The 13,543-nt window shown below is 49.1% G+C and overlaps 1 protein-coding gene across 1 annotated transcript in view; it reads right to left on the bottom strand.

Annotated features, from left to right (window-relative positions):
* The window catches only part of LOC115287125 (maestro heat-like repeat-containing protein family member 2A), a 12,911-nt gene extending 5,411 nt beyond the window's left edge, over window positions 1-7,500 (bottom strand). The window contains exons 1-5 of the mRNA XM_029933385.1: window positions 7,390-7,500; window positions 3,303-3,443; window positions 2,611-2,787; window positions 2,106-2,264; window positions 942-1,043 (exon numbers count right to left, since the gene is read on the bottom strand). Of these exons, the coding sequence (XP_029789245.1) occupies window positions 942-1,043; window positions 2,106-2,264; window positions 2,611-2,787; window positions 3,303-3,443; window positions 7,390-7,500 (690 nt within the window). The remainder of the gene's footprint in view (window positions 1-941; window positions 1,044-2,105; window positions 2,265-2,610; window positions 2,788-3,302; window positions 3,444-7,389) is intronic.
* Between the last annotated feature and the right edge of the window lie 6,043 nt (window positions 7,501-13,543).

Raw genomic sequence — 13,543 nt, 5'->3', positions numbered from 1 at the left:
GGGGGAAAAGAGGTGGTGGTGATGGTGGAGGGCACTTGAAGGGAAGAGCACTGGGTGTTGTATGGAAACCAATTTGACAATAAAATATGGAGGAAAAATAATAAAAATTAAAATTAAAATTAAAAAAACAAATTACTCCTTTGGAGCTAGGGCATTATGATTTTGGAAATCCATATAGGTAGCTCGTATAACCTATGAATTTTATTTTAGGGTAGTAAGGGCGAGCGTACACTAGAACGAGGCTGTGCGCTATCTGACCACGCTGGGAACAGAACAAAGTCGTGAGGTGTCCTGACCATCCTGAGAGGCACAGCCTTCGATTTTCCTCCAGGCTCACCCAGTCAGCTTCCCTGATTAACGTTCCTTGCATAGTCTTGGAGGCATTTGAGTTTTCTGCCCCTGCTCCCATGATTCCAAGCCCCTGAGAGCCCCCCACAAACCAGGCTCTTCTGCCCTTATAGCTCAGGATCAGATTATGTAAGATGATGTACACAAACTCCCTGGAACGGAGTGAGTGCTTGTGCCACATCCCTGTGGATGGCAGCACCTTGGCCTGCACTACGGATTGCTTTTCTCTGCCTAAGTGATATCCTGCTTTCCACTGCCCCTCTTCCCAGATGACACCTCCTCCAGGAAGCCTTCAACTCCCAGACTGGGCTGGGCACCCCTCCTTTGTACTATGAAGTACATTCCTCCCTTTTAGCCCTCACCACTGTATTCCGAAATTGTCTAGGTGTGTGCGTAGCTCCCCAACTTAGATAAGGACCAATGGGAGGGCGGGAACCAGGTTTAGGCGCTGGGCTTAAATAGGTGCTCGGTGTGCATCTCATCGTTGAACTACAGCCATTGCAAATCCCAGATGCTTCAGGAAACAACGCAGACTTGCCGGCTACCCCACCGTCCCTGTGCAGGGCAGAAGGGTGAGTAAGCTGCCGCCTTACCAGCGCTCTGAGGATAGTCCACACATCTTCCTTGGCAAATATCACTTTGAGTCTTGACCAGCCCAGTATGGTGGCTGTGTGGCAGAGGGCAAGCCGGCAGATCTGGAGGGACAGGAAGGCTTGGTGTGAAGAGTTACAGGGGCAGGGCTGGGAGGAGACATGGGGGGTAGGGGGGCACAAGGAGGGGAGACAAAGAGCAGTGAGTCCAGCCCTGGAGGGATGGAAAATCTCCAGTGAACCCAGAGGGACCCAGGGTGAGGAGGAAGGCCGGGTCTTCTAGGCAGTCTGGCTTTGCTTACACCTGCTTCCCACTAATGAGCAGGTCAAGACGTGGGGTACAATGGTTTTCCCAGCTGCTGTGGTACTGCCCGGAGAGCCTGAGCAATGACACTATCCACCTCCTAGCCTCAGGTACCCACCACACGGCTTCCCACCCCCATCCCCAAATTGTCTCTCTAAAACAGATCTCCCCAAAGTCTTGATCCTTCAACTGGCGTGGTCACTCCTCTGAATCAGGGTGGGTGTGTCAGGAATCTCTCCACTGGGTTCCCTGCGAGGGGCTCCACCCCACAAAGATAATATCCCAATGCCATCGCCGGTTCCAACAGCTTCGTCACATGTGCCCATCAGAGGCCTCGCCATGGCAAAGTAACCCCATCTGGAAACCCAGTGTCCTGTTACAAACTGCATCAGCCACAGCCCTGGCCCCCCAGAACATGGGCCAAGTCCAGGCTCTCTCTGTCCTGCCCACCATGCTGCCTAACAGGAGCCTCTTTGCTCAGGGAGGCCCCTCTCGGTTCACTGCAAAGGAGTGTGCAGGGAACAGCTTGGAGGGAGGGCCACTGACGCCGAGGGCAGAGAACCAGGGAGAGGCATCGTGCCTGACGGTAGGATTCTCCTCCCTGGGGTCTCCACACCCACTTCACACTCCACCGTGTGCTGGTGGCTGGCTGGAGAGAGCCAGGAGCTGGAGAAAACCCCGGTGCAAGCATCGGGTCACATCTAACCCCTCACTGCAACTCTCCGAGGTCGGAGACAAAGCGACTCCTTCAGCAGCACCTTCCGATCTTGCTACAGCCCCTTCCTCAGAACTAACACCTGTTGGCATTTACCTCCCGTGACAACTGGGGCTGGAAGATCAGGCTTCACGGCCTGGCCTCTCACCTGAGCCACGCTGACATTCGCGTCCTCCAGATGGAGCACAAGGAGGACAATCACGTTGAGGACCTGGTGCTTCAAGGGGAAGACAAGTGCTGTCCTCTTGACCTTAGCCAAGAGAGCCCCGTAGATCTCAAAGGCCATCAAGCGCAGAGGCTCTGACTCCTGGGTGAGAAGACACACAGACCCACACACGTAGGGAAGACATCTCCACCTCTGTCCACCCAGGAGGGACAAGTGGCCCCTTAGCTCACCCCTCCCACCGCATGCTCCTACGCACCCTCCCTTCCTCCCAGCGCTCTGCTTTATTGTATGGCACCCCGATTCTCCCTTGTCACCGCGTCTGCTCGCGCTGCCGTTCACCCCTTTTACAGCCGTTACACAAGAGGACGTACACAATCAGACCTTTACCAAATAGCATCACAGAAAGCCTGGAAGGGCCTTTCGAGATAATTCTGCCCAACTCCCTTGCGCGCCCGGAGAAGGGAGATGGTGCCGCACAGGGCTTCACCTCCTCAAAGCGGGGCCCCAGCGTGAAGGAGATCTGGATAAGGAATGAGGAGGAGTGCTTCCAGGTGAGGTGCTCGACGAGACGCCTGAGCACCGAGAAAGTCTCCATCACAACGTCATTGTCCAGGGAGTAGCAGCAGCCCAGCACGTGGGGCTCGAGGACCCGGAGCTGTCGCACCTGCCGAGGGAGAGCTGCTCAGGAACTGGGAGTCCGAACAGTTCCTGCGACGTCCAGCGACTCGCATCTCAACTCAGGCTGATCCACAAACAAGAGCCAGTGTCGACACGCGCTGGGACTGGGACCGAGCTGGGAAATCGGTGGCAGTCCTTTGTCCTCATGGAAAAGGCGGGGAGACAGAGGAGGGCCCTCTTCTCACTACGCCCATTGCCTTTACCATCCCTGGTGATGACATCAGATGGTCTGGGATCTTGGAATTGGTTTGGTCTCTACCTTGAAATGACCCATGGAAAACCCCCTCTCTTTCCTTTTCTGGGACAGAGAAGGCATGAATGGCTCAGGTCCTTGACCTCAGTATTCAGTGGACTGGCTTCATGAGGGTTCTCTCTGCTTGATCCTGAGGGGTTGGTCCACCCTGTGTGTCATGACACACCGGACCTCTGGACCTCTCTATTGCTTCCCTGGGTGACAACATCTCTTGAGACCGTGTCCTTAGCACCCCCCCCCCATCTCACCATGTTCCCGTGCTTTGCGAAGGTCTCCACCACCCGCAGCAATAGCTTTATTATGGCTGGCTGCTCACATTGGAACCAGTTTGCCAAAATGTGCACTGTGACTTCATCCACCGTGGCCGCCACATCTGGGCACTGGAGCAGCTGCGAAAGGAAAGGAGACCAAGAAAGACTGAAATGGTAAGCAAGGAGAACAAAAATCCCCATGACTGTGAGTCTAGGTTCCTGTTATTTATAAAGAAATGTTCTTAAGGATTTGGAAAGACTGGTAAAGAAGCCAAAGCTTAGTTGGAAGGTAACGTCACACTCCATCATTCCATTAGGCATTCATGCATTCTGCAGGTTTTCCTTAGGCATCTTTGATGAGGGGAGCTGTTGAGGATAAAAGTAAGATGCGTTCCCGTGTGTGTGTGTGTGTGTGTGTGTGTGTGTGTGTGTGTGTGTGATAATTTGAGCACGGAGAAAAATATGAAATGATATATATTTGGTTGCTTGCATATGAAATACTCAGAAGACAAAGAGGTGGCATGGAGATACAGCAGAAGGGAGGAGGCAAGAAGGGGAAAGAACAAGGGCACCTGGGTGGCTCAGTCGGTTAAGCATCTGGCTTCAGCTCGGATCATGATCTCATGGTTCATGAATTCGAGCCCCACATCAGGCTCTGTGCTGACAGCTCAGAGCCTGGAGCCTGCTCTGGATCCTGTGTCTCTCTCACTCTCTGCCCCTCCCCTACTCATGCACACATGGGTGTGTCTGCTCTCTCTCTCTCAAAAATGAACAAACATTACAAAAATGGGAAAGAACACAAAGGCTACAATAAATAATAGCATGCATGACTTCATTTGTACGTTTATGTAAAATTATGTGGGTCTATATGATATTTGAAATAAAAATTTAAGATAAAAGCTAATCAGATACATTTAAACAAGAGGAACTTGCTTTTGTGTGTATGCACACATGCACAAATGTGTGTATGTGTATCTATGTTCATATGTGTGATCATACTGTCAAAAAAAGCTGTCGTGACAGCGTGGTCTTTGGCTGCCAGCCAGGTAGGCCCCCCATAATTTACTTACTAGCTGAGCAAGTTTCTTATATTCTCTGAGCTTCTATCTCATCCTCTACAAAATAGGGATAGTAACACCTTTTTCACAGACTTACAATGAAAAATCAAAATAACTGAGGTCTCCCCTGTTCCCCGAGGACCCTGAAGAAAAGTACACAGCCCTGTCTGTTTTCAGTGTTTCCACTTGGTGGTCCTCCTGGGAGATGACCAAGGGTAACAAAACAAACAGGGACCTTGCAAAGGGCTGTGAAATATTAGAAAGCTTTCACAGCTGTGGTCTCTTGTTTATGGATTTTGAGCAGCTTTCTTAGCTGGTACATAAAATCCTGTTGATTCTCCACCTTATTCCTTTTTTAGTTTATTTATTTATTTTGAGAGAGAGACACACAGCTGGAGCCGGGGAAGGGCAGACAGAGAGGAAGACAGAATCCCAAGCAGGCTCCACACTGTCAGCATAGAGCCTGATGCAGGGCTCGAACTCACGAAACTGTGAGATCATGACCTGAGCCAAAAACCAAGACTCAGAAGCTCAGCCGACTGAGCCACCAGGCACCCCGGTTCCCCACTTTCAAACTGGTCTCTGTTTCAATGTCCAAGAGTGAGTTTCACCTTTCCTTACTCAGGGGCAGTGCGAGCGTTCTTCCCCAGCCTACTGACGCCTCCCTCCCCTCTTCTCAGCCGGAAATCCCAGTAAGTGCGGTGGGTGCCATTCACATATCCACTTGTTTAGTTGGGTGTTACGTATTTGGGGGAACTTCTAGAGTGGTTCTGAATACCGTATTTCTAGAATAGAGGTTTAAACTCGGGCACTTCTAAAATAAACCAATGCCTGGACTTCCCAGAGCAATTTAAATAGAATATCAAGGCAGGGAGTAAGAAGAGGGATGGAGTTGTGGTTTGACGTTAGCATTTTTTAAAGCTCCCAGAGGATTCTAACAGGCAACCAAAGGTCAGAAGTACTGCAGAGAGAGGATGCCGTCCATCGTGCGGTGCCCCACTCGGCTCGCACCTCATACCCTCCCTCAAAGCTGGGGGCAAGCAAACGAAGACTTCTGGGCCTTACTCCAGAGCCCCTGAGCCCAAGTCTCTGGGGACGGGGCCCAGGAATCTGAATTTAAACAGCTTCCCTAGTGACATGAGGTCCACTAATGCTGGGCACCCACTGAGCTAAGGCATTCTCTCCCATATGGAGTTCTGCACCTTACATGGGCATTCCCACATCCCCATGTCCCGAGCAGGAGTTCTGCCAACACCACAGACATCCTGGAATGCCTCTCTCAGCACCCCTGCCAGCACACGTGTATCAGCTCATGGCAGGGAGTCCTTCCAGTGAGACAATGTCCCACAACCTCCGCAAGGACCCATTAGGACACACTAGTAGGACATCTGCTTATACCTGAGTATTAGCACTGTATTAGCTTCAGTTATGGACAAATGTAATCCTGCTCCTCCAAAAAAAAAAAAAATAGTCAGGGGGGGTGAATTTTAAAAGGAGCCTATTTAAAGCTCTTGTAAGCCAGAAATCCCCAAGCCTTCCCCCAAACACTGCTGGTGGCAGGATAATTTACTCAACTTTACTGGAAAGTAACTTGGCATTCATGTCCAAATTATAGAAGACATTCATATTTTCTGAACCAACACTTGTATTATATTCAATATTTAAAGAAATAATCTGGAATATGGGCAAAGTCTTTTGCACAGAGCTGTCCATTATAGTGATATTTGTAAGAGTATAAAATTAGAAACAAAATGTCCAGTAAGTTATAGAACATCTTTGTGATGAAATATTACATCACCATTAAATTTTGGTTTGAGGAATGCCTGGTGGCCCAGTCGGATAAGCATCTGGCTCTTGATCTTGGCTCAGGTCATGACCTTGAGGTCTGTGAGATGGAGCCCTGCATCAGGATTCTCTCTTGCCCCCTCTCTGCCCTTCCACTGCTCATATGCATGCACATTCTCTCTCTCTTTCTCTCTCAAAAAAAAATAACTTAAAAAAATAAAATTTATCTTTGAAGGTGCTTAAAGAGAGCAGGATACAGAATATTAATTAGTAAGGAATGATGTGAACCACCATAAAGAAACACATGCATGGAAACACACACACACGCCCCCCAACCCCGCCTCCATTCAGGCCAAAACCTGAAAGTGCTTCCCCCTGGGTATTGTGATTATTAATGGCTTTACAATTTTTTAACTTATTTTTCATATTTTCTAAATTTTCTGCACCTTTTTTTCTGTCAAATGGCTGAAACATGTTGACTCAATCAGTGATGTTTAGCAAAATTTGGGATTTTTTTCTTAATGTTTATGTATTTTTTAATTTTAAAATGTCTGTTTATTATTTTGACAGAGAGAGACAGAGTACAAGCAGGGAAGGGGCACAGAGAGAGAGAGAGGCACAGAATCTAAAGCTGTGAGCTGTGCTGACAGCTCAGAGCCTGACGCAGGCCTCGAACTCACAAACCGTGAGATCATGACCTAAGCCAAAGTCAGATGCTTAACCCAACTGAGCCACCCAGGCACCCCTTTATTTATTTATTTGTTTGTTTATTTTTGAGGGGTGAGGGCAGAGAGAGCAATAATCCCAAGCAGGCTCCACACTGTCAGCGCAGAGCCCAATGCAGGACTCAAACCCACAAACCGTGAGATCATATCCTAAACTGAAACCAAGAGTCTGATGCTTAACAGCCTGAGCCATCCAGGCACCCCACAGAGATTAGTTTTTAAAAGACTGATGAAAGCTGAGGTGGCTGAAGGAAAGAGCTGTGTTTTCCCATGATGTTGGGACAGAGTTGTGTTGCTTTAAGATTCAAGGAGGAATCACACCACATGCATTCAAAGCCAGTGACTCAAGGTAACCTCATCATGATTAACAATGTTCCTCAACCCTACTGTGAGGCAGGGAGCAACAGTAAATTGGGCCTCCTCCTCCACTGGCCATGCCTGGAGGTGTCCCTTGGGTACAGCTGCTTTCCAGAGGAACCACCCCCACCTGCCCTCCTCCCACCAAAAACTGCTCACTTCAGTCATGAACATGAAGGCCGTTAAGTGATCTGCATGGTCCAGTTCTTGGAGAATCCTGATGATGAAGCTGAAGATGGGGCGGTTGTGCCAACAGTTCTTGGTGACCATGGCTCTGCCAAGGAGAGCAGAATGCTCAGGATGGGGCCTGGGCCCCAGGAGAGAGCCAACAGGAGGGGCCAGGTGGCACAGGCCTACCTGGCCAGCAGAGTGACACCCTCATAGTGTCTTTCGGGACTGGTCAGCAGCTCCCAGCCCCCAAGTTTCTGAATGTAAGACACATAGTCCCCATAGCCGGTACTTTGCATCAGGGTCTTCAGGGCCTCCACGGAGGAACTGGGTAAAAGTCAGAGAGCAGAAAGGAGCCCATCCCCCATGGTCTGTGCTCCTCCCTGTCTACAGGACCCTCCCTATTCTGATAGAGGTGGGGCAGCCCTTAGAGACCCAGGATAACATTTACATTACAAATGAGAAACTGAGGCCAAGAGAGATGTGGGGACCCCGCGGGGCTGCGGGAAGCTAGCAGAAGGGTAGAGAGTGGAGCGCAGGTGCAGTCTTATCCATTATGCTGATTTTACTTTGGGACAGAATCTCTGTGTCAGGCCAGTGAGTCAGAAGAAAAGGGTCCTCTCTAAAAAGTCCAGGAAGGTTTGCTGAAATGATGTGTTGGGGAGCACACTTGGTGCCCCACACAGGAGGTGTGAGAATGGTGCCCACAACCAGCAGCCTAGGACCAGGCCAGGCAAGTGGCAGGGGAATCGCTGGACATGTGTGCTCAGCAGATGGGCTCTGGAGCACTGTGGCTAGGAGCTCTGGCCCAGAGGCCAAGGATACCTGACAGGGTCCACCCGTTCGGTTACATGCTGCAGATCCTGGAAGTGAGTGTCCCCTTTAAGCACCAAATAGGAGATCTGGAAGAGCAGGGCCATACATAGGGAGGGGAAGAAGGTCTGCACCTCCGTCCGCCGACTCGGTTCCAGCAGGAGCTCATGGATGGCCCTGGTGGCCTGTGGGTGGGGAGGAGAGCAGGGGCATTAGCATTTTATATTCCAACTCTTGCGTCCTGTCACCATGAAATCCCTGCCCATAACCTATCACCATGATGGGCTTGCCCTGGAAAGCCCTCGCTGCTAGGGCAAGGCAAAACTAAATTAGTGTGAGCCAAGGAGATAAAAAGCAATTTCAAGAATGTTATTAATTTAAAGCACTCTCATCATCGTGGTGGCTGTTTTATTCTTTTATCATCCTTGAGAGTTAAGGAGGGGGTGGGGGTGTGTGAAGCAGCTAGTTCTTCTGTCTCCCTATAAGACAGAGGCAACTAGAAAGCCCTCCCTCCAACCACCCCAAGACTCTGCCGTTAGAATGTTCAACCAAACATGGCTAGGTAAAGAGGAGAGGCCCCAAGAGCTCAGGACAGCCTGGAACAGGGCACCAGGATGTCCCCCACCCAGCCCCCAGCCCCCTTCGAGGGCCCCTCCATACGATCAACGGAGAGATCTCTGAACTGCGCCTGGGCTCCTGGCCCTTTGGTTTGTGTGGCATCAGACTCCGCAGCAGAAATTCCATGATGACTTCATAGCCTTTGGGGAATGATGCCAGGATTTCCCAGGGACTGTGAACCCCTCTGTAGAGGCAGAACCCCACCAACGTGGTCACCCTCCACAGATTCCCTCTGGAAGGGACTCTAGACTCCTTTGCCTAGTGTTTCTAGCCCCCTCTTTCTTCCTTCCTTGTCCTTGCCTCTCTCTTCATTTTCTCTTTTTCTCCTTCCACTCCTAATTTTCCTTTTCCATCACCTCCAGACCTCCCTGCTCTCTAGCCTCTCATACATAGGTAAGTCTGAAGATGTTCACCTGGCCTTGGCCTACGAGCCTGAAGTGAGAACGCATCTCAGACCACACTTCAGGGCCGCAGATGAGTCAGAAGGACCCCCTGTGGTGTCCTCTCTACCTCTGTGTCCAAGCTCTTGTTACCTACTCCGTGCTTATTAGACATTAACAGGCAATCTTAATTTCTCTACAATTAAGATTCTCTCAATTTCCTTAATTTCTTCTCAAAGAGATTATGTCCTTTGGGGGCGGTGCCGGCCCAGACAGAGCAAGCACATTCCATTTGAACTCTTCCCCTGATTGACGCTAATACTGGATTGACGTCCAATACAAAAGCAACTACTTGGAGATTTTGAAAATGACTCATAGCAAGTGGATTGGGGGACGAAAGGCACAATTGGAAAAGGAGCCCTTACTGGGTGAGTGTCCCACATTTTTTCCTTTCTCTTCCATCTCCCACCTTGGACCCGAGCTGGCCCCAGTGTTAACCTTTGCAGCCGGCACATGAAACAGAATCCCTGAGCAAAACGCTGTCATTCTGCGGGAAGGTCTGGGAGAATGAGAACCTAGGAGTTGTGACTCTAGGAGAGGATGGGTGGAATCTTTCTTTCTTGGTCTCTTTTCTCTCCCAACCCTGTCCTGGGCATGGTTCCAGATGCAGAGCTGTGTAGGGGAAATGAAGGTGGCAGCAGCCCCAACAAAGGGGACTGATGACCTAAGAGTATGTGTGTGTGGAAGGAAGGCCGTATTTGCTCTTTCTCTTTTCTCACTTTATTGCCCTAAAGGTGGACCCAGTAGTGCAGTTGTATTTTTTATATTTTTTAAATGTTTATTTTTGAGAGCAAGAGAGAGAGCAAGCAGGGGAGTGGCAGAGAGAGAGAGAGAGAGAAAGAGAGAGAGAGAGAGAGACAGAATCCAGAGCAGGCTCCAGGCTCTGAGCTGTCAGCAAGGGAGTCTGAGACAAGGCTCAAACTCACAAACCACAAGATCATGACCTGAGCTGAAGTCAGATGCTTAACCAACTGAGCCACCCAGGTGCCCCTAAAAACCATTTTTAAAAGGTAGACAAATTATAAATTATACTTAGATGATAACTGATTTAATTTTATTTTTTTGCTTTTTCAAAAAATTTTACATGCTTTCAAATTTGCTGCAACAAGTCCATGTTACTTTTACGATCACCCTGCTCCCAAATAAAATACATAAGGAACTTACTGGTATTGAAAATTGGGCACATTTTAAGAATAAGCAAATTCAAAGACTGCTGGGGGCCGGTCAGTGGAATTGACCGAGTCACCTACCTTTGTGACTGACCTTCCATCTTAAACAGTGTCAGAATAACTTCTTCAGTGTAGGTCTGAGTCAGCAGGTAGAGGATCTTCCTTACGGTCTCTTGGGCTGTGGTCTCAGTGATGTTGTTTATATTGTAGTAAATGCACTGGATGATTTCTGGCACCTGAAGGTGGACAGGGCCAAGAAGGAGCAAGGTTCTTTCTGGACACTCCACACCAGCTCACCAGGAGGCGCATAACTAAGCACCCATATAAAGTGTGCGGATGCACACAGATCCGAACCTGTCCCCAGCAGTCACTGCCCTCTTCTGGTTAGGCCACACCTGTGCAGCTGGGGGCTGTCCTGCCTCCATATGTTAAGAGGGGCAAAATGGAGAGCCTCAGGGAAGGGTGACTCAAGTCATGTCTGGAGAGCATGTCATGAAGAATGAAGCAAGTGTCTGGGATGAGTAACTTGGAGACGGGAGGACAGGAGACGTGCAGCGTATTGTGGGGGGCGGGGAAGGGCTTGGGCCTCACCACTTACTGGCTACAGGGACTCAGCAGCGTGCCTAGTGGCGAACAGCATGGGCCCTGGAGTCCCACTGCCTGAATTTGAACCTCACTTCCTTACTTACCAGTTGTGTGACCTTGGGCAAGTTTTCATCCTCTCAATGCATTATTTCCTCTTATCGAAAATGAGGACAACTTTACCCACCTCAATCGTTCTGAGCTAATACGTCTACATTGGCTGGAACAGTGTCTGTCACATAATAAGTGCCCAAGAAACATCAGCTACTAAGGCTCAGAGCCTCCTTGAGCCTTTCCCCATTTCTAAAAAGAAAACCGTTACTTCCTCCCAGACCTGTTGTAAGAATTCAACAAAATAACATGGGGATGAAGGTAGGACAGCACATGGGCATCTAGTTTTAGTAAAACGTGAATATTAGTTGATTTCTGCATGATTCCAAAAAGCAAGCTAGGGCCAGGGACCCGAAACTATGGGGATGCAGATTTCAGTTCACGATAAGGTGGAAGTTTCTTATAATGAAAGACTCACAAGTGAGAACAAGCTATGGTGTAAGGTAGTGAGCTTCCCAGAAGTGCTTTCAGCAGAGTCTGGCTGCTCTAGGGTCAGGGGTGCTCTGGAAAGGCTTTCAGGCATTGGGTGGGAGGTTGCAGCGGGCTGACCTTGGGGGACATGCGGCTCAAAGAGCGTATTCCTAGTCTACTCTGAGGCATTCGGATGGGTGTTCGGGCCAGAAGGCGTGGCAAGGGTGAGACCCAGGTTGTTAACTGGACCTATTGTAGAGGTGTCATGAGCCACACAGAGGAGTGGTTAGGCCATTAAAATGAGAGTGAATCTATCCATACATACGGCCTTTAAAAATGGCAGAATAAAAAGGACAAAGCTCAACTACGCTGTCTTAATTTTACTAAGAACCAAACCTACCTCTGACAAAAGGGTCTCTGTATTCCATCTTTGGTTCATGTCAGTGTCTCATATAGATATAGATATAATATATATGTATGAGATGGATCTATCAATTGATAAATAGACTTCTGTCTTCACTGTGTATTCTCCCACCTGAATGAAGAAGAAGGCGCCCACAGACCTGACATACTGTCTAGAAGCAGGAGAGATAAATGAGTTCTCTTCTGGCCCTACCCCCCACAGTAGTCTCCTGCTATAACTTTAATCTTCTCTTCCTGGTACAACTGGAAACCAGGATGTCACCTTTTCCCATGGAATGGCCTTCTACACAACTGCAAACAACTCCTCATGTAACTTTTTCTCCTCTGGGCTACAGGATTGCAATATCCTAAATATCAACCAGTAGGAAATCAAATAGAACAAGATCCAAAACAGAGAGGAAGAATCCTTAAGTTGACCTTGAGCCATTAAGTCCCTCAGAGCTGGTACCTTCCCAATTTCTGGAATAGAATGCTTCAGGATTATCTTTAACATCTTGGAAGCTGCGCAGACGTCATGCCTGCTGGCATTGGTCATGGCCTCCATTGACACCAGGATCACTTCTGCTCTCTCTTCGGGAGTCAGATATTTCCTGAAGAACTGAAGACAGAAGAACAACAGCTGTCTCTGCAGGGTCAGCATCCCACTCTGGGGTTGCCCAAAGCCTCTGGACTCCAGAGAGTCCAGCCGACCAGGGTCCAGTGCAGGCAGCCCCTGGCTAGTATCTGGCTATTCCACGGCGTGAGGCCAGGCTCCAGAGCGTCACCAGCTCTTAAGTCCTCGGGTAACAATGGTCCAGACAACAGGATACTGAGAAAAATGCAAAATGCATTTCTGTTTTGAACTTGGAACATAATTGGATGATTCCATTTGGAAATAAGTTCTGATGTTTAATGAATTTGCAGCATTCCAAAGCAAGCAGTGATTGCTGTGGTCTAAAACAGATGTGTCTCCTGTCTCTAAATCTACACATCCCAGTGAGGCTCATGCACTCATGCAAGAAAGAATCTCAGCTCTATACCTGGTTCCGAGCTGGCAGCTGGGGAAGCCCACACACAAGTCACCCTCTGACTTTGCCTCAAGGGACTCACTGGCAGGGCAGGGCAGGTAAATTGGTGCCATGTGAGAAATGCCAGTGAGGGACAGTGGGGACACCAAAGCTAGACTTGCAAGATTAGACAAGGCTTCCTGGAAGAAGTACCACTGAAGTCCAAACTTGGTAAAAGTAGGGTAAAGAGTTCCAGGCAGGGAACAGACTCTGCAAAGGCCAGGGAGAGAGGAGTTCGGTGTGGCCACTATATCCTACAAGGGACCTGGGCCAGGCGGGAATGGGGAATCAAGACAAGATGAGGCAAGGGAGTTAGGCAGGAGCCAGATCGTGCAGGACCTCATTGGCTAAATGAAGTCTGGACTTTAGGGTAAGAATAAGAGAGAGTCCGTGCAGAGCCCAAAGGGGAATAATGTGCATTTTAGAGCTAATTCTCTGATGACAATAAAGAAAATGGTGTGACAAAGAGCATGGTTGGAAACCAGGCAATTGATAGGAGGCTGTTGCAATAACCCAGGCAAGAGATTGATGG

This window comes from Suricata suricatta, chromosome 3, assembly GCF_006229205.1.
Source record: "Suricata suricatta isolate VVHF042 chromosome 3, meerkat_22Aug2017_6uvM2_HiC, whole genome shotgun sequence".
NCBI lineage: Eukaryota > Metazoa > Chordata > Mammalia > Carnivora > Herpestidae > Suricata > Suricata suricatta.
This window is presented reverse-complemented; position numbering and strand designations above follow the sequence as displayed.